Source organism: Phodopus roborovskii, unplaced genomic scaffold (genome assembly GCF_943737965.1).
Source record: "Phodopus roborovskii unplaced genomic scaffold, PHOROB, whole genome shotgun sequence".
Classification (NCBI taxonomy): Eukaryota; Metazoa; Chordata; class Mammalia; order Rodentia; family Cricetidae; genus Phodopus; species Phodopus roborovskii.
In genome coordinates, this window is record NW_026126424.1 from 10,107,130 (window position 1) to 10,128,204 (window position 21,075).

At 37.9% G+C, this 21,075-nt stretch overlaps 1 protein-coding gene across 3 annotated transcripts in view; it reads right to left on the reverse strand.

The window, feature by feature from the left end:
• The window catches only part of Arhgap29 (Rho GTPase activating protein 29), a 63,670-nt gene that overhangs the window by 31,176 nt on the left and 11,419 nt on the right, over positions 1-21,075 (reverse strand). For 2 of the 3 annotated variants that reach the window (XM_051185572.1, XM_051185570.1), the window contains exons 1-3: positions 19,646-19,774; positions 13,785-14,021; positions 4,432-4,566 (exon numbers count right to left, since the gene is read on the reverse strand). In XM_051185572.1, coding sequence (XP_051041529.1) covers positions 4,432-4,566; positions 13,785-13,989 — 340 coding nt within the window. In that variant the 5' untranslated portion in view covers positions 13,990-14,021; positions 19,646-19,774. Of the gene's footprint in view, positions 1-4,431; positions 4,567-13,784; positions 14,022-19,645; positions 19,775-21,075 lie in introns of those variants that run through there. The other variant, XM_051185571.1, reaches the window with a different exon arrangement.

The following is a 21,075-nucleotide window of genomic DNA, read 5'->3' on the forward strand; positions in this document are numbered from 1 at the left end:
TCTGCCTTCCCAGAATTGGGATTAAAGGCGTGGGCTACTATGACCAGGTAAAAAAGCAGTCATCTTTGACAGACAAGAAACTAACCATGATAAGCTTACAATTGCCTCAGTTTACTGCCTAATATTACACAAAGTAGGTTTTCCAAAGGGCCTGTCCACAGATATATTTTAGAATGTTATAATCTGATGGATCAGTTAAGCAGGAGGATATAACAATTTTATAATTTGTGTACATATTCACAAATGTACACAGAGCTGCAAAATTCACAAAGCAAAAACTAACAACCACAGTGAAAAGTGGATTCATTTTCAGTGACAGATATCTTAATGCTAAGTGACAGAAAACATAAAATAAGGATACAGAGTACTGAATGATACTTATCAACCACACTGACAAGAAAAACATTTTGTACAACTCTACCCAGGAGCAAAATATACAAGACAAAGTTCTTATCAAGTGGATATTTAGTAACACAGCCATATTATGGGCCATAAAACACCTCTCAATAAACATAACTATTGAAATTATTCAAAATTTACTCTCTGACTACACAGAATCAGAGTAGAAGTAACAAACATTTTCTGAAAAATTCTTGAATACTTAGGAATTAAATAGCATATGTCTACATAACCCATGGGTCAAATACAAAGAGAAATTAGAAGGACTCTGAACAGAGTGGAAATGGATACACAGAGCATCAGAATCTGTAAGGAGCAGTGGTACAGGCAGGGAGAAGAATCCCAAGAGGACAAGCACTACCCTGACTATGGCGATGCTTTCACAACATTGTCCACACATCAGCACTTATTAAACAGGAGCAGCTTGCTGTCTATCAACTAGACCTCAAAAAAAAAAAAAAAAAAAATACTTTTAATTTTTCATTGGAGAGTACTTTATAGCACTATCCCAATTTTTATAATCATTCACCCTTTCCTATAGGTCTATCTTTTCATGACATGAAGTACAACTGGGAGACATAAGTAATTATTATAATGACTGTAAAAGTAATGATAAGGTAATTATTTTGAAGCATCTTTCTTGTCTTCCTTCCTACTTGAACAAGGTTTCAGTCACCCAATGAGAATTCCAGTGAATGCCTTCCCCTCCCTTTCAAAGCCGCTCTGTATGAGATTTTAATATGCTTCATCCTTGTTGCTCAGTTTCAAAAATCTTTGGACAATAATGTATCTCCTTATTCTGTTTCTTCAGAACCTTGGACCAACATTACTCTCCAGTAAATAAAGAAAGGAATAAAAATGCCTGTGTTCCCATATAACTCCATTGGCCCTCTAGCTCTCACTGCTGAGTTCTAAGTAGTAGGAATTCACAGGGCTTTGCACAGAAGCCTCAGAGGAAGCAATGTGAACATCTACTAGGCAACAATGTTAACATCTACTAGGATGAGCTCACCATGCAGTTTTGAAAAAGAAAAAAAAAATAAAAAAAACAAAACAACAACAACAAAAAAAAAAACAAAGAACTGAGAAATATTTTATGTGCAGACAAATGAGCAGTAGTTCGATACTATCATTTGTACAGCAAAGGGTTAAAAAGGAGACCTGTACACGTGTTTGCTTGTTTATGAGTGCAATCTCTCTCTGCAAAAATTCAAAAGGTATCAGTGACAGTCATGGTCTATCTCAGGACTACAATGAATGGGTCTGCAAAAGCAAGCTTTGTTGCTGAATACCCTCTGGAGCCATCTGCATTTTGAACTGTAAGAATGAACTACATGTTGAAAAATTAAGTTTGCAGAACTGAAAAATGAGATTTCAAAAATATGTATATAATTAAGGTTTATTTTTTTGCCAATTTATGGGCAATATATAGATAAAAACACAAAACTTTCTTTTCATTTATATTACCAATGAAACTGACCTAAACAGTACATCATAAATTACTGATATCTGAAGATGTCTTTATCTGCTTCAAAAATAGGCTGTATCTCTCTTACCATATTGCAAATATTTTGTCAACTGAACTTCCTGCTTGGAAACAGAAAGAGACACAGGAACTACAAATCACTGCCAAAATGAATGGGAGAAAGCTAAGCTAAGAATTTTTCTTTTAAAGTTATTACAAGGTAAATTCCATGCTTACAGTAAAACAAAACAAAATAAACAAAAAGCAATGGAAAGATTCTGTTTTAGAAACAGATACATTGTGACATTGTGTGAATTCAACCTGTGGCAACACAAACAGGCCCTGAAGCTAATCTGTGCTTTGTTTTGAACAGTCTGGCAATTTTGAAAACTGCCATTTGACAGCATCCAAAGAAAGATGCTACTCAGGTCCCTGGGGTCTTTAAAAATGTAGGTAGTTAGATAAGACTGTATGATGATCTAGATGACTCCTTTCTGATCACATAGGTTTTCTTAAAGTTCCTCCCCAAATGAAGGAAAGGAATGTGCATTCACACGATTCCCCTGCACCAAAGATGAAGTACCAACACATTTACTTTTTGGCACCTACCATCAGAGAAATAGTTTCTACCTAATCCTTGCCTTCTTGGGCTTTGAAAACTAAATTTCTATTAAATAAAGTCTGATTTAACCTCCACTTTGCAAGTCACTCAATATTTCTGGAGGGCCTTAAAAACAAAACAAAAAACCCTTTTTTAAAACATTTCCTGATTTCACTGGAATCCTAACCCCCCCACATTTTTTTTTTTTTTTTAACATTCTCTATTCGCTGGAATCCTGACAGCCTTTTATTTAACATTTTCTGGTTCCATGGGAATCCTACAGAAACAGTTTTCCACCAACAATCACTTTGATGTTTCTCTTTCCAATCTCATCCAGCACCACAGTAAACTGGTGGCAATAATTCTGCGTATAAGACAACCAACCGTCTTGGGAAACAATACTCCAAAGGTTGCTCTATGTTAAGAGCACTCTCTTCAGTCTGTTCTGGGATGTGGGCATCAGCCGCTTTGCGCGGGTGCACTCCTTCCCCAGGACATCCTGACTACGCACAATAGCCACTGACAACAATTGAACTAAGTGCTATTTCCAAGCATGGAAATTTTACTATCTATAGACACAAATTTCCATATCTAAGTAAAGTTAAATGGCACTTGTAAACAATCTACTTGAAAACAAATTTGGTTACTAAGCACATTTTTAAAAGGCACATGACAAGCTACCCTGTTTTCCACTTAGGATTGTCTACAGCACTTTTCCATCCCAGTGCTTCAAATAGAAAAAGGAAACCACACAAACAGGAAAAGTCTAAGTCAGAAGAGAAGTGTGTGTGAGTGATGGGGGGGGTAGGCTACATTTTTACTGAAAGGCTTTTATTTCCTTTCTGCCTTCACCCGGGCACTGCTTCTCGCCTTTTCTGAATATGTGCATATATTCAGCACCCTCACCCAGTTCTCTCTCAGAGTACCATCACCCTTGACAGCGCAGCAGACCATCCAGCCAGCAGACCATGGGGTGGCCGCGCCTCGTTGTCAAACTTTTAGAGTGGCAACCTCTCCTTCTGGTCTTTCCTTCACCTCAGATGGACAGCAGCTTACTGCGCCACACTGGTGCCTGTGACACCTCTGTCACTTGTCTGCCTCTGACTTTCCACACGACACTGCTACCACTTTTTATAGTGCCATTGCTGGAAGCCATGGTGTCTTGCCAGTGGCATTGTACTGTGGGGCAGTACCCACACCCCTGAACTCCGTATTTCTCTCCCTGCTGGCAGATGCTCTTTCAATCTGCCCATCTTCTCTGACCCTGGATTCCTGTCAACCCTCCATTTTCCCTTCCAAGGCTACATTTTCAAACACCTCCTGACAAATGCCCAACACCCCATCAGCTGCCATATCCACCTTCTACCTCAAGCTCACATCTTTGGTTTTTATCTAGATCACTATTGCTCACAATTTCCTAATCTAATATTCCCTTCACTCAGTCTGTCTTCTATATTGTAACCCAGAATGATTTTAACAACTTCATGTGGCTGTCATTACAGATGCCAATGTCCTAATTCTCAATACTGTTTTAGCGTTAATACACACACTCACACATACACACATACACCTGATAAAATTGTAATTTCCTTTTCACATACTAAACTGAGCCTTGTTTTTCTCCATCTGGAGTCACTACAAATGACCATTTTTCTAACACTATTATCTTCACATAGCAAAGGATCCACAAACAGCAATAAACAACTTTAAAAGGGGGTTAACTCATTGACATAACCTAAGTTTTAAACATTGGTTGCTTGGCTGACACAAGAATTTTTACCATGCCTAACAGTTCTTTAAAAGATACCTTTAGGTGTGACTTGGTGGAAATATTTATATATCAAAATATACCAAGTTCTTTATTCAGACAAGTCCTATAATGCCATGAAGGCGGCTATACAGTCATCATGGACTGAGATGTGAACGTGTCCCTGGACCCTCTCTGCCCTCAGTGAATCTTCCTTACCTTTCACTTTTGCAGCAAGCGTTTCTGCAGCATTGTGAAGATCTACAGAATTGAGGTTCTGATGCTTATTCATTATAGATTTTAAAACACGGAGAAGTTCATCCAGACGTATATGAATGGCTTCTTTAAAACAGTCTTTAAAAAGAAAACAAAAATATTAAAAAAATAATTTATAATGCAAAGTTCTAGAAGTCTGAGCTACAAAGAACATGAAGATACTTCACATAAAAACAGTGGTTTCATGATTTCATCCTACTACACATTCAGTTCTATTTTTAACTGTTGTAATTATATACTGTTTTTAACCCTTTCAGAAAGTCCTTTGTCACTTAATTCAGTAAGGGTTTCATGGCTAGATATGGTGGTGCAAGCCTTAATCTAAGCACTTGGGAAGAAGAGGCAGAAAACAAGGGAATAATTCAAGGTTATCCTTAGCTACATAGTGAGTCAGTCTGAGGCCAGCTGGAGTTACACATAACTCTCTTTAAAAAAAAAAAAAAATGGTGTTGGCACAGACCTTTAATCCCAGCACTCGGGAGGCAGAGGCAGGCAGATCTCTGTGAGTTGGAGGCCAGTCTGGTCTACAGAGCTAGTTCCAGAACAGGTTCCAAAGCAATACAGAGAAACCCTGTCTCAAAAAACCAAAAACCAACCAAACAAAAGACCAAATTGTGTTGTGGTGCACACCTTTAATCCCAGCACTTCCGAGGCAGAGGTAGACAGATCTGAGTTCAACACCAGCCTGGTCTACAGAGTGAGTTCTGTGATAGCCAGGACTACTCAAAGAAACCCTGTCCCAAAAGACAAACAAAAAACCCAAATCTAAACAAGCAAATAAAAACAGGACTAGTGGTATGGGTCAGTGGGTAAAGGTGCACACTCTTTAAGAGCCTGGCAACCTGAACTCACTCTGGTACCTACACAAAGGTAGAAAAAGAGAACCAACTCCCCAAAGTAGTCTTCAGACCTCCAAATGTGTTCCATAGCATAGCTGCACATACAAGTACATGCATAAACACACAATAATGATGATGACGATGAGGAAGAAGCAATAAAAAAGGATTTCAAAGGCTATCACAGTGTGGCCAATTTAACACTATTTTTTCATTTCTTCCACTCTAAGCATGTTCTTTGGACATCCTGAGACAACTAAATAGGGCCACTCCTACCTTAAGGTCTTTAATATACATGATAACAAACTCAAAATCCATAAAAAGTCTGATATATTAACCAATTTTCTCAAAAGTTAAGCTTCCACATTAGAAATGATTCGCTGCATTAATTATTAGTTATTTGAAACTAATAACCCACAGGTATATATTTAAGAAGCATCTGTACATTTAAAAATTGAGAGATAATTTACTTATTATAAGATACTCAGGTCTTTAGTGAGTTTTGCTTTTTACAAAAGCTAAATTAGTTGTTAATGATGAAAAACTGGGTGAACATTTAAAGAAATCTAGACTTCTACCTACTCTTGGAACAGTTCCAGCAGGCATAGTAGTTACTCTTAGCAGTGTTCTTTCTGGGACCAAGAAACCCTAGTCCACTTCTGGTCAGAAAATACAGATAGGAGTGTCACACACCTCTGTGAGGTTGTGACCATGTAACTTCTCATCCAAAGCAAAACGCTTCTTAGTAAAAAGGGAGTATGCTGTCCACAATCACGCTAACATGACTTATGTTTGGATCACCATCCTAAGCCAACCTGAACGTGTACACATACTACCCTTAGAACTGAAATAATGCTCAAAAGTTTGAAAAACAAGCACCTTAAACATTATTTCATACAGATTTTTTCCTTCTATAACCTTGCATAGCACTAATGCTCAGTAACATTTAGCATTTATTAAGAAGTGCTTAATATAGATTAGGCATGCTTAAAAACATTTAAGAGATGTTGGGCGATGGTGGTGCCCACCTTTAGTCCCACACTTGGGAGGCAGAGGCAGAGGTGGATCTATGAGTTCAAAGCCAGGCTGGTCTACATAGTGAATTCTAGAGTATCGAAGGATACACAGAGAAACCCTGTCTTAAAATGACCCTGCTCCAAAAAACATTTAAAGAAAATACTGTCTCAAAATATTTATTACTGTCTCATTTGATGGTACGCAATCTTATCAGGTAGACAATTAAAAAAAACAGCAAACATTATACAAATGAGAAGATTAAAATATACCAAATTTATCAGATTATTACGCTGTAGAGCCAAAATTTGAACCCAGAACATATAATTTCATAATTTATACTTTTTCTTACTGTTATACCACCACAAATGAAATAGCTTTAAAAACAACAAAAATTAGACAGCCAGTTATTTCATAATTACATAAGTATTTTTAATAACCATAAAGAAAATCTGTCTTCAGGATACAAAAACCAAAAACATTCTCCCGTCTCCTACTAACAGCACTATCAAGAAAGAAATGATAGCATGGGAGAGGTGGCCCCAGGGTGGCACCTTTGGGGAAGAATATAGCCTTTAGGAAGAAGTGCCAGGGAAGGCAACTGTGCGACCCCAGACCTTTCTCTCTGCTCTGCAGCATGTGATGTCATGAGCAATTTCCCTTTGCCACACACTGGCAACATCATGTGCTGTGTCACATGCTACAGCCGTGGGGTAAATGATTATCCACTGCATCTTCAAACCCGGGTTCTCTCTGTAAGAGTTAACTGCAATACATTCCCCATTGGAGGGTTCTTTGTTTTAATTCTGTAGCACATCCCACTATTAGCATGAATGGTTTACCAACTTGAAATTCCTTTATCCCTTTCCTACACAGGAAGCCCTTACAAATATCGAAGTTGTTCTGAATCAACATTCTGAAAGGTAGTAAATGAGTTACTTAAAATACATTTCATAAAACCTCAAATTGTACTCCCAAAAACTTCCAGTTCCCTATAATTTAATACGGACTTCTGAAAGTGTCCATGCATCAATAGAAATGAATATAAAGGAAATACAAATCATGAAAATTTATACTGGGACATTAGCACATCCTGATAATACTGAACCAGAAACATCACAAATCAGCAAACCCTCAACTGTCTGGACCATGAACTGTTCAAGAAAAAAAGTCACTTACAGCAAACATTCTTCCCATTAATAATAAAGCTACCTCAAATTCTTTTTATGAAGATCTCCTACCCTACTATGTAACTGGCAACTTTTCAAAACGTCCAAGGAACTTAAATGGTTCCTTTAAGCAATACCAATGATCTCCCCTACAAACAAAGTACCAGAAAACAAACAACACCAGCAAGACCACTTGAACAAACGGCTGAGAGGAGGCTGAGAGGGAGTGCTGCTGTATGTGGTAGGAACCTACAGACTTAGATTAAAAAAAAAAAAAAAAAAAAAATCCAAGCTCACGTCACCACTTTCAAACGAAATGCTGGGCTTCCTGAACTTGGATCCATCATAAGGTTGCTGTGAATATCAACTAATAAACAAGAAACTGCCTTTTGTCCTTATACATACAAAGAAGATCCTTACTAGTAAATCCAAAAGCCATTCAAACAAATGCCTTTGAGAACAGATATGCTTCACAGAGAATTATTAAGTAACAAATAATACATATAGCCTGGTCCCTCAGTATTTTGGTTAATAAAAAAGAAATAGTGAAGTTTGAATGTGATCGTTGTAAAAACCAATATTAGTAAATAACTTGGAAATCAAATAATCAGAATATATTGCATTAAAATATTTTTGAACCTGTCAACTTACAATTACTATGAGAGTCTTACAACTAAATACACGGCAACTTTGAATGTAGCCTTATTATAAATGTAATAGAAAGGAATTACTGATGCAAACATAAGGAGGTTTAATTGGTCTTAATCCTAGTTTCTTGGAGCAGCAATGTTTGTGTGTTCACCCTTTTAACGTGACAAACTAAATGACTTTTCAGTTCTTGTTTCAACCATTTGTGCTGTGTATTTTTTGCTATATTCAACTAATTAAGCGAAACCTTTTGGTTCTCAGGCACTAACACAATACCACAGTGTTTATACTGCAAACACTGCATGGAAATGCTTGAGTAAATACATGAAAAAGAAAATAAGAAAAATAACCAATTCTTTAAAAAAAAACAAAAAGGTTTTGTTAATTCAGTTTGCTCTCTCAAGGGAACAAAGTGAAAACAACAAAGGAAAAAAGTATCGAATCTTATCAGAGGCAAGCTTCTACTTTTTGCTATAATGACTTCTGACAGAGGGTAACTGTAAACCCTGAGGAGCAGTGGCTTTCTACCAATAGGAACAGTTGACATTCGAAAGCATGTAAGAACTCAATAAACAGAGACCCAGTGATACAGCACTGTTACCATCTTTCATAAAGAAATGACTCCGCTCTTAACGGAAATACCTTGATTCAGAGTATAGATAACCAGCAGGAAGCAGGAGGGCTCTGCGCAGGGATCTGTCTACAGTTTGTAGCTGTTTTACTGGGATAGCCTCTTGCTAAGTACCTAGCCTTGAATTTACCATCCTCTTGCCTCAGCCTCCCACGTCTTGGGATTGCAGGCACGTACCACACATCCAAGCTCTGAATCTTTATGACAAACTGCCATGCAGTTAAAGAAGTTATAGATTAATGGCAGATACCATGCAATACATGATTTAGTAGGCTTTAACATCCATCAAATATATAAGCTGCTACTATGCTGTTAAAGTCTATAAATTCATTCTAGGCAAGTGCAGAAGACCAAAATACCGTAAGAATTGGTACAAATATAATAAATGAGCCACTTGTATTCCACTCATTATTTTTGAGAGATTTATTTTACATGTTTTAGTCACTAAGCTACACCCAATCAACATTCACATTAACCTCTTAGGGATACAGATTTGAAACTATGTCTAAAGATATCTACTCCTAGGAGATACAGAACAGAACACATTTTGTAAGGAAAGCAGCTTAATATTTCTAGTATCTTACAAATCTGATAGTGTGCAAGGCTGCAGTTGGGTAAAAATGAAGAGTCTGAGAAAGATCTTATATATCCTTACTTACCACAGTGGGGAAAAACTACGAGTTAACCTACAAGTCAGGGTATCAACTGAAACTGCAAATTCAAGTAGAGTGTATCACACCACACCACACTATTTAACATACTAGCCTTTTATTTAATGCCTGTTATTCAATAAAATTTTCTTTAGAAACTTTGTTACCTATTCTGACTATGGCAAGAGTGGTGTTTTTTTTTTTTTTTTTTTTTACAAAATAAAAGTTTGGTTTTAAGTTTTTGTTTTGTTTTTCAAGACAGGGTTTCTCTGTATAAGTCCAGCTGTTCTGGAACTCACTCTACAGAGCTGGCTGGCCTAGAACTCACAGAGATCTTCCTGCCTCTGCTTCCCAAGTGCTGGGATTAAAGGCATGCACCACCACCATCTGGCTAAATTTTAAGGTTTTCTAAAAGTTAAATTTATAATTCACTTATGTTAGTGTTTTGCCTGTATGTATATCTGTACACCACATGTGCCTGATGCTTTTAGAATCTAGCATTGATTGGACCCTCAGGAATTGGAGTAAGAGATGGTTGAGAGCCACTGCTGGTATTGAACCTGGGTCCTCTGAAAGAACAAATGTTCTTAACCCCACTGAGTCATCTCTCCAGCCTCCAAAGGTTTTTTTTTTTTTTTTTTTTTTTTTTGTAATTTGACAATTTAACTAGTTTATCTGACTCTCACAATGAATGTTGTTATTGGGTTGTTTTCCCCGAGACAGGGTTTCTCTGGGTAGCCCCTGGCTATCCTAGAACTCTCTCTCTGCCTCTGCATCCTACACTTCTGTCTTCCATCCAACCTGAACAAGGAGGAGCCAATGGACCCCCACACTGATAGCTGGGAAACCAGCATTGTACTGACTCAGACCCCCTGAACATGGGTCTCAGCCAGAAGGCCTGGGCAATCTAAGGTGCCTCTGACAGTAGAACCAGTATATATCCCTGGCGCACAAAAGGACTTTGGGAGCATATTCCCCATGGAGGCATACTGCCTTAACCTAGAGGCAGGAGGGAGGGCCTAGTCCCTACTCCAAATGACTTGACAGATTTTGTTGACTCCTCCTGGAAGGCACTACCTTCCCTGTGAAGTAGTGGGGGGGAGGGTGGCCGGGGGGGGGGTGGAGGGAGGGAGAGGGAACTGGGATCGATATGTGAAATAAGAAAAAATAAAAACAAACAAACATAAACAAAAGAAGGGAGGGGAGGGCCGAGAAGGTGAAAGGGGGTGTATACTTGTGACCTCCAGTACTAAGAGGCTCAGAAAGGAGTCACTAGTTCAAGTTTAACCCGAGCTTCAAAGTAAGACTCTGTCTCAAACAAAACAGCAACATAACAAAAAACGAGAACAAGGAACCGTAATTACAGTGGTAAACTCTGATTAAAATCCATTTAAAATCGTGTTATATAAACTAAAGCAAAGTTACAAGAACAATCTCAACTTGTTTTTCCTACAAACATTTTATAGCATTCTATACTTTCAAACATGAAGTAGTAGAAAAACTAGTCATTCTGCAGTATTCCTTCTATGTAACTACTTTACAATTACTTCATAAAAAGCTTACGCAGTTAAGAGCGCTTGCTGCTCTTTGCAGAGGACTTGGGCTTGGTTCCCAGCAGCCACATCAGGTAGCTCCTCAATTCTACTTTAGCCCCAGCAGCACACTACACCCTTTCTGGTCCATGTGAGCACTTACCACATGTGGTATGCACATAGACAAAACCACTTTTAGGATTTATATTACTTATATGTTACTTTATAATTAAACATATAAATCAGTGGGGTGGTCATGGCCCAAGCCTTTAATCCCAGCATTCAGGAGGCAGAGGCAGGTGGATCTCTGAGTTCGAGGCCAGCCTAGTCTACAGAGTGAGTTCCAGGACAGCCAAGGCTACACAGAGAGACCCTATTTCAAAAAACCAAAACAAACGAAAACATAAATCTACATAATTAAGTACATGTACATAAGTGAGTACCTTCTGCCTTTTAATATAAGATACACAATTTATCCTTATAATTATTCATAATATACCTTAATGATACTAGATAGAAATCTCAAACTTAAAATTCCACACCTGCTACTTGTGTAAGACTACAGGGGAACCTCACCTTGGAGATAATGGTGGAAGGAAAATCAAACTCTATCACTTATCTTAGGCAGAGTATGTGCGGGTTCAGTCCTCAGATCTTTCACTTTAAGGAGCTGTTTAATTGTAAGTTCAGAGGGCATCCTACTGAACACAGCTTACCAGTCACCATCAGTCCAGCTGGCCAGCTTGTCCCTAAAGCCCTGTCTTTGCCACCAGCTCCAATCACTGGAGGCCGTTGTGTCTGCCTGGCTTCCATATGGGTTCTGAGCACCCAAACTCTCATTGTCATACTTGTGAGACAAGTACTTTATCCACGGAACTGCCATACTAGATGCTGTTTATTCATTAAAAAAAAAAAAAAAAAAAAAAACCCAATTTAAAAAACTCAATAATAATCTATTGTCTAAGTGCTAACTTTCTTACTAAAAGAATAATGTGCACACCAACATTTAAATTCAAGTTCACTGAATGAATCTACTTCCACATATACCTTTTTTGGGGTTTTGTTTTTCGAGACAGTGTTTCTCTGTGTAGCCCTGACTATCCTGCACTCTCTTTGTAGAGCAGGTTAGGCTTGAACTCAGAAGTCTGTCCCAGCCTCTGCCTCCTGGATGCCAGAATTAAAGGTGTACACCATCACCACCTCGCCTAAATGAAGCCTTTTATCTCAAAGAGTAGTCTCCTTCTGTATCTTATACTTATAACCACCTTTCTATTCTTACTGAGAACCACTGAGAATCTTCTTTGACTCTGAGCTATCTACTCACATGTTGAAGCTCAAATTTTTAGACAAAAAGTTGATACAAGTTGATATAAAACACCATTTTAAATGTGTGAAATAAAGAAAAACTATGTAAGATGTGGATTTGAAAAAATATAAATTTCCTAAGAAATATAAATACCAATAGAAATTTTAACACAATTCATTCATATTAACTAAAACATACTTAATTGGAAAAATTAAATTATACCCTACCATATGCTGAGCTAAATAACATATTACTTAAGATACCATTGTAGATAACCTTTAAAACCAATCAGTAATGGACTATATTCCAAAAAGAATAAAAATGACAACTTAAAAAGTAACCTATTTAAAAACAAGGCTTTATTATGAAGCCTTACTTCTTTGAGTGAACAGCAGGTGTGTCATTTTGTCTAGATGTGTTGTGAGCATAACAATGTGTTTAGGGGATCTTTCTAGCTTTACTGCCATCCAATCATCCATGGATCAAGCTATTAAAAAATAAACAGGACTGTGAGCAATTTCTTAATAATATTTATGCAATTTCTTATATAAGAGCAAATTTAAGTACTAAAATTTTGAACCTTTTATTTCAGTCTATTATTCAGGAAATTTCAAATTGACAATTATAATTAAGTTAGAAAGAAAACAAATTCTGTACAAGATGTGGTTTTAGAAAGTAAGTGTTCTAGTTATATGCCCAAATATATTTACTGAAATCTGGTAAATTCCTATGAAGGCCCAAGGGGGTCATATAAACATCAGGAATGTCCACTCTCTGTGTCTGAAGAGGGTGGTCTCTGGACCACTAATTGTCACTGATGCCAAATGTGGATATTAATGTGGCACTAATAGTTGGAAGACTTAGGTTCTCCAGTCAAGTCAGTGATATATAATCAAACCTCATGCTTCATTACCCATTTTAATTAGGCAAGAAAATAAATTAGGTGCTGATTTCTTATTTCAAGATTACAGATCATCAAAACATAAATTTATTAAGAAAAAAATTAATCAAATGTCAAATTTGGATTAAATTTTGACAAAAATATGAAAAGCCAATTTTAGATAAAAGAGTCAGCAATGTAAATTACAAGTGTTAATCTGCGTATCACAGATCAGTAAGTGCATTACTGTTACCAGGAGTGTTAAAACTCCAGTATTTTCAAGTGAGCCCACATAAAACATACTCAACTGCTCAAAACCCAAACTGAATATGTGTGTGTTTATGTGTGTGTGTGTGTGTGTGTGTGTGTGTGTGAGAGGGAGAGAGTATGTGTGTGCGCATATGCGCACTCTTGTTCCCTCACACCTTACAAGGTTTTTATTATGTATTGTACTGTTATCTGATTACAAAATTGTTTACAATGTAAGCATTTAACATGGGGGAGGGGGAGTCATAAAATCAGTAACGAAGAATGCCCTGTTCTTGCCAGTGTACACATATTTATCCATGACTAGGCTGGTACTTTTTTACAAACTAGCCCGTAAGAGTACTGAGAAAGCAGTTAACAAACCTGAAAGGATAGCTTCTTTCAAATATAGTAGCATATGGGAGAACTTCCTGATATCATTCACCAGCTCCTTGATGTATTCCGGATCAAAAACGGAGTTGGAACTTACAGACTTGAGCCCCATTTCAGAAGGTGTAATAGCAGCAGAGAGTTGGCCTGATGCCCAAACACGTTTTTTCTTTGCCTTTTTCTGTTTGTGAGCAATCATCCTCTCATTTAACAGTCAGAAAAACTGAAATCCTTAAGGGGATAAAAAAACAAAAGAGAGGAGAAAAACACTGTATCAGCCAAGAAACATCATACTAGGTTTCACAAATATCCCACCCTCCACTTCAGCATTCTAGTTTTAAACACTGTACTTCTGTTAAGTGTTTAACTTCTGTTAAGCATCTACAATTCTGACAACTTTCTATGATGAGCAATCCCTAGGATGTGCAAACTACCTTTCTTTCATTTCACACTGCAAGGGACCGGAGGTTCAGAGGCTAAAATGCATATATATTTGTGCTCATAATTACTTGGCTTTACTTCTTTTTAAAAATAATTTATTTTTATTTTATGTGCACTGGTGTTTTGCCTGCATGTATGTCTCTGTGAAGATGCCAGATCCCCTGGAGCTGGAGTTATATAGACAATTGTGAACTGTCATGTGGGTGCTGGGAATTGAACCTGAGTCCTCTGGAAGAGCAGCCAGTGCTCTTAACTGCTGAGCCATCTCTCCAGACCCTGGCTTTAATTCTTAAGATACAGTGTTTTTCTTTTTTAATTGTAAAGATACTTCCGATGTATCACTTAGTAGAAGGTCTATCTGCCCTTTGCAGACTTGTCTTCAAAACTAAAGATGAAATATATTTTGAGAGAAATGTTTCCCAAATCTTCATCTCCCACTTACTGTGTGACCTCACAAGCTGTTAAATCATTTCTTCACTGTGCTATGCTCATTTATGGAGAACATACTGACCCCACCTGTGCCAGAGATTACTGCCAGAGTCAGATGAAAGAATGATATACAAGTGTTCAGTCAGCACACTCGCTCAATTAAGAGTAATTTTCTGAGAATGCATATACATGTACATGTATCTAGCTAGCTTATCAAAGTTTGCCAAGAACATTTCTTTATTGAAAGAAGCTCAAAAGATGTCCAGTAATCTTTTACCATGACTGGACAAATAAATGTGTGATTATGAGATTATTATTTTTTTTTTTGTAATTTCAGGATGATGTAGTAAAGGGGCAATATTTGGTATAAGGAAAAACTTATACCAAATATGTAATTCCAGATGTGTAACCTATACAACTAATCTACAGGCTTATATGAAGAGGTCACAAAATGGAAAAGTTTTCTGTTAAGACATCTAATCCCAATCTATTGAAATTCAATTTTTTTTTGTCTTTCATCTTTATATAATTGTTCCAGAATTCAAAGTCCTAATTTTAGTTGTATCTCTTGAAATCATAAAGGAAACAACAGAGGGGAGAGGTGGCTGGGTGGTGGTAGCACCTTTAATCCTAGCACTCCTAAGGCAGAAGGCAGGAAGATCTCTGTGGGTTCGAGGCCAGCCTGGACACATACTAAGTTTTAGGACACCAGGACTATGTAGAGAGATCCTGTCTCATTTAAGGGGGGAGGGGAGAAGGAATTAAATTAGCTCAAACATTATTAAAAAGTTTTCCAAATATGCTGCATTTGGATACTTTCAGAATGACTGAAAACTGAACCTCCATGTAATAAACAGAGGAAAGTTTCAAGTAATAACCTTTGTTATATGTAAAATACATTGTTTTTCACACATCAGCATAATAGATTTTTTTGTAATTTCCTATCCATCCATCCATCCATCCATCCATCCATCCATCTATTCACTCTTACCTTCGCCGCTACTATACTAATGAACTACCATTATTTCTTATTAAGCTACTATACTAATTTCCTAAGGATGTGTCTACTTCCATTTCTGTGACATGAACCTCTAAAACATATACTCTTAGTATTCCTTCTTTGCTCAATACTTTTCAAAAGGACATAAGTAAATGCCATGATCTATGAGGTCCACAATGATAGCTGGCTCCCACCTGCCTCTGCAAAATTATCTAGATTCACATCTTGCCACACACACCCTTTTCATTTTCAGTTTGTTTACTATAAACACAGCATAAATTAATTATGCACAACTAGTATACACATTGTCATTTTTATATATAGTACGTGTATAAATGCATTTGTTTCACAAAACACATATTATAAGGGCCCATGTGATACATTTATATATTCTTATTCTATTTCATGTTTTATTTACTTTTATTATTATTTACTTTCAGTTATATGTGTATGCATACATATACATACACATACACACATACATATATATACAGAAACTGGCCTAGATCCCCATGGAGCAGGAGTTACTGGCAGTGCTGCCTCACATGGCTACTGGAAACCAAACTTACTTCTACAAGAGAAGTGTGTTCTCTTAGGCTCTGAGCTATCTCTTTTTAGCTGAGGGTCCTGAGGTTTCATTTTCCTGGACACTCCTTCCTCCTTGGTTTACTTTCTCTGTCAGCTCAAAAGTCACTGTCAGAAGAAATCTTCCTATAGCACTGGCATGCCACACCAAAACACAATCTCCAGTAGTCCTTCTGTAGTATCCAAAACTTTTACCTTATATTACTATAGTTCAAATAGATGGCTTATCCTATGATTCTTTGTCTAGGCTATGATCAAGACCATAAATGTTTGCTAACTTTGTATTCTATGCTTATAACACAGTAAGCATATTAGTGATAGCCTATGTTGAACTATCTGCAAAATGAACGAATTAGCAAGGACAGTAATGAATAGGCATGTAAATTTATTGTAACAATTTTATAGAAACCAGGAAATTAACTATGCTGTAATATTTAAGGGAAAATCACTTAAAATTCTATCCCTAAAACATTCTCAAAAAGAAGAATATGAAATTATATTAAGGCACAAGATTAAATAAAACAAAAATCAAAGTTGCATTTCTTTTATTTAGTTTTGTTTTTTCAAGACAGGGTTTCTCTGAGTAGCCCTGGTTGTCCTCGAACTCACAGAGATCCACCTGCCTCTGCCTCCTATCCCAAGTGCTGGGATTAAAGCCATGTGCCATCACCCTAGGCCTGAAAGTTCTATTTCTATTATTACTTCTTCTAATTATATAAATAGGATGCCTCATTACTTTTTAATAGTTTTAAAGATTTCTTTACTCAATGTCTTTTGTCAATTTCATTATTATTTAAGCATATGTTTTTTTATATTTAAACTAGCTTTAAATCTCAAATTATTCCTTAAGTGTGTAATTTCCAAAATGAACCCAGGACAATTTTGGGTCACTAATATTAAAGTATCCCTTTCAACTAACAAAAATAAATAGAATAATAGTCAAGTACCTAGTCTGGGAAGATCTTTTATGTATCACTGAGAAGGCTACTGTCTACCAAACTTTATCAACTTTGCAGTTCACACAATAAAGTCTTTCTGCTTATTTATGGAGTCTTTAAATTTAGTAAACTAGACAATTCATCACAGTCACTGATAAAGACTTGAAGAATTAAAAGAGGTAACAAGTTTAAAAACAATTCATGAGTAAAAGGAACGGAACAATTTGTGTCAAATTAGCAACTCAAAGTTGTAACCCTCTTTCAAAAAGGCTTCTAACTTTTAGACCAGACTTAGAAAATCTGTTAACACACAATCGAACACACATCGGAATTCGAATATATTAAATATATATTATACTAAATGTACAAATTTTTAGAAAGTTTTTTATAATTTTTCTCAACATTACTATTGAAAAGACATTTAAAATTAAAATCACACTTTCATAATTGAACTATGACAATGAGAAAGTTTGGACAATATACACTTTGCAAGATCCTACACACTACTTTCCCATGCGCCAAATGAATATTCTCTGGTTAGTGGTAATATAAGGTATAGTTAATAACAGATTGCAACTGGTAATTTAATTAAATTAGATAGTAATGCATGGAAAGTACTTAGCACAGTGCCTGGCATGAAGACTCAGTAATTGTGACTATTATTACCAGAGTACTTTATTGTGGGAAATTGTTCTTAAGCATATTTAAGTAATAAACAAGCTGTGGCTTCATAAGTCTATAGACTGTAAACAAGAAATATAGGACTGGAAACAATTCCAAAAGCTTAACTGATTTCATGGAAACCTAGTAAATGCTTCCAACTGAAGTTTGAACTGTGCAAACAGACTGCTGAACGAAAATACTTGTGAAACTAATTCTCCTCTCTTCCAACTCTAAGCCATAAACATTAGAAACTGCATTATCTATGTCTGAAAGAATTTTATAGGGAGTAGAAAATGAACATACAAAACCTACTTTGTATACTCTAAGCTCTACATCATATGTGCATGACAAATGGGGATTCAGACTCAATGGGAAAGCATGGCAGGCGGACCTGGGCCCAACTAACCACTAGGGAAAAAATGTGCACGCAAATTTCCTAAACTCCCAAATGGCGACTCTAACTAGTCTTCAGCAGTCCGTGTCAATCAAAATGCCCTCACACACTCCATAATGTATATGATAGAACAGAGAGCTAACTGGAATGTAAAACCTCCCCCAAATATCTTACTACTTAAACTTTAAAAGTTGTATAACGTCAGAAATCTGCTATTTCAGCATAACTTCTGAGTTTATGAGAATCTACTCAAAGGCACTGGGGGGGAAAAAAAAAGCCTCCACACGAGTCAAGTTTAAAGATCTTCATACGTTTTTAAAGCATGCTACAAAAAACGGAATAGGAACATGTCAGAAACAGCTTTACCCTTAACAATTTCTAAAGTAAGATATACAACACATATACATTTCGTTATTGTGCAGTTTGAACCCAGCATAATTTAAAAATAAAAATTAAAAAAGGTGGGGGTGGGAGAAAATGGGGAGGAATTAAAAAAAAAAAAAAAAGCTGCCCTGCCTCCTACGCCTCCAGAATGTTTAGCATTCCTGGCAGGGAAGGCTCACTTCTGACCAGCCAAAAACTACCCAACGCCAAAGTGCATGGTCCCCATCCCTGACTTAAATACAGAGGAAAGAATAAAGAAACGAAAAGGGACGGTAAACACTGATAGCGACGGACAAAAGGACACAACAGACAAGAGATACAAGCACAGAGTCGAAAGCCTTAGCAGGTGACGTCCTGTTCTCCAAAAAAGTGTTTGGTGAATTCTCTCAAGAGTGAAAAACTGATAAGCAGAAACTGTCATCAGCCACTAGAAATCCCCCTTCAATCCTGAGCACATACCTCCTAAAACATTTTAAAATTAAAACCATCAAACCTCCAAAAATATCCAAGGCAGAATTAGAACACACCACGACACTGGGGTGCGCTCAAAAAGAAAAACCCCTCTAAAGACAAAACAGATGAGAACAATACGCACGATGGAACGCCTAAAATACCTTGGAACTGAGCACCCAACTTGAGTGAGAATTGCAGGCGGGTTGGTGGGAGCAGGCTGCTCAAGAGCAGGGATTGTCACAAGGGCGCCTAGGTTTAAGCCTTGATACTGTCAACCACCTCTCTGTTTGGACAGCTTTTAACCTCACCTTTCCTGTGTGAGAAATGAGCTGAAGGGTCATGGACCTGTCCCGAGAATTAAAGGAGTTACAAGGTGTGAAGTTTCAGTACTCGGGTAGGAAAATATGCTCCCGTCTTCACTTGGGTCACCTCACCGGCTGCTCACCCCTGCAGGTCGGCGTCGGTGCTCACAGTCCAGGTCCAAAGCTCATATTCAAACCCAGATATTTTCACAGGATCCCCAACCCAGCAGCCTCAGTGAGAACGAGCACCACCGCCCCTCACTCACCCCGGGGCTCCATCCTGTATCCCCCGTGCCGACTCCAGAACTCCTCTCACGGCCTTGCGGCGGTGGCCGCTTAGAGCTGAAACTTGCTGCCTCCATCCCCCATGCCGGGCTAAGGCAGCACTGCAGCCAGGCAGCTGCAGCAGAGCTTCTCCGCCCTGACCCCACCCTCATCCCGCCTCAGCCCACCCCCTGGAGCCCAGACCATTGGCTCACAGGCGCGGGGGCGGGGGCAGCGCACACAGCAGGTAGAGGAGCCCAGGGTGTGATAGTCTGTCAACAATTTTTGTCAGGAAAAGTCACCTGAGAACTGGATTTGGCTGATGAGCGGTCTCGAATGATGAATCTGTATTTCCTGGACCACTTTCATCCCCCATTGACAACCCCCGAGTGATAAAAGAGGGAGATGAAGGCTCACAGGTGATAAGTAACACAACCTAGCCCAACACCTTTCCAAAGGAATGAGCTACAACTGGCTTGCGCGGTGGTGGCGAGGTGATGGTTCACGCCTTTAATCCCAGCAATTGCCAGGCAGAGTTTGAGGCCAGCCTGGTCTACAGAGCTAGTTCCAGGACAGCCAGAGCTGATACAGAGCTGATACAGAGAGAAACTCTGTGTGTTACACAGAAAAACCTGCCTCAAAAAAAAAAAAAAAAAAAAAAAAAAAAAAATCCAACAAAAATTCAAAGGGTCCCCAGAATTTCAGCACACGGAGAGGAAAACACGGGGAGGGTACCTGAGGGAATAGTGGGGACATAGAAAAATGATCCGATGTGGGAGAGAAAGGATGGAGGGCAATGTGAGGAAAGGTGGAAAGAAACTGCGGGTGTAGAGTTAAGGTAACAAAAACCAAAGGAGAAACAAAGAAAGACAGAAGGAAGAAAAGAGAGGGACCAAAGGAGACCAGAAAATAAGAGGCGAATGCCACAGGGCAAACAAGTGGGGCACTGAGACAAGAGAAAACTGTGAAAAAGAGACACTTATTGTCTTCCAATTGTTACAAGAAATACAGCCCCTTTGGTGTAACTTGGAGGGGAAAAAATGCAATTGCTTGGTTACTTTAGATCCACACTGGGTTTTTAACACTACCAAGTTTATGCCACAAGTATTCAGGAAACCCTAAAATTATAGTACCTTTTAATTGCATTGGGGAAAAAATGTACTAAAGACTTTCAGCATGGAAACTGATGTGATCTGAACTTGTAAAGTGAGCTAAGAGGAAAGGCATCCTCAAGGATAAAGGGTGTTAGGATGGAACAGCTAAAGTTAAAAGCACACATTTGGGGAGGAAATGTTAGGAAGTCCTTTTACTAACTCAAATACCCCCCTCGCTTGTTTTATTCAATTCTCTTTGTACTTATCGGTCATTCCACTGAGAAGACTGAGTTGAGCTTGGTGGTACACTCCTGTAATCCTAGCATTCAGGAGATAAA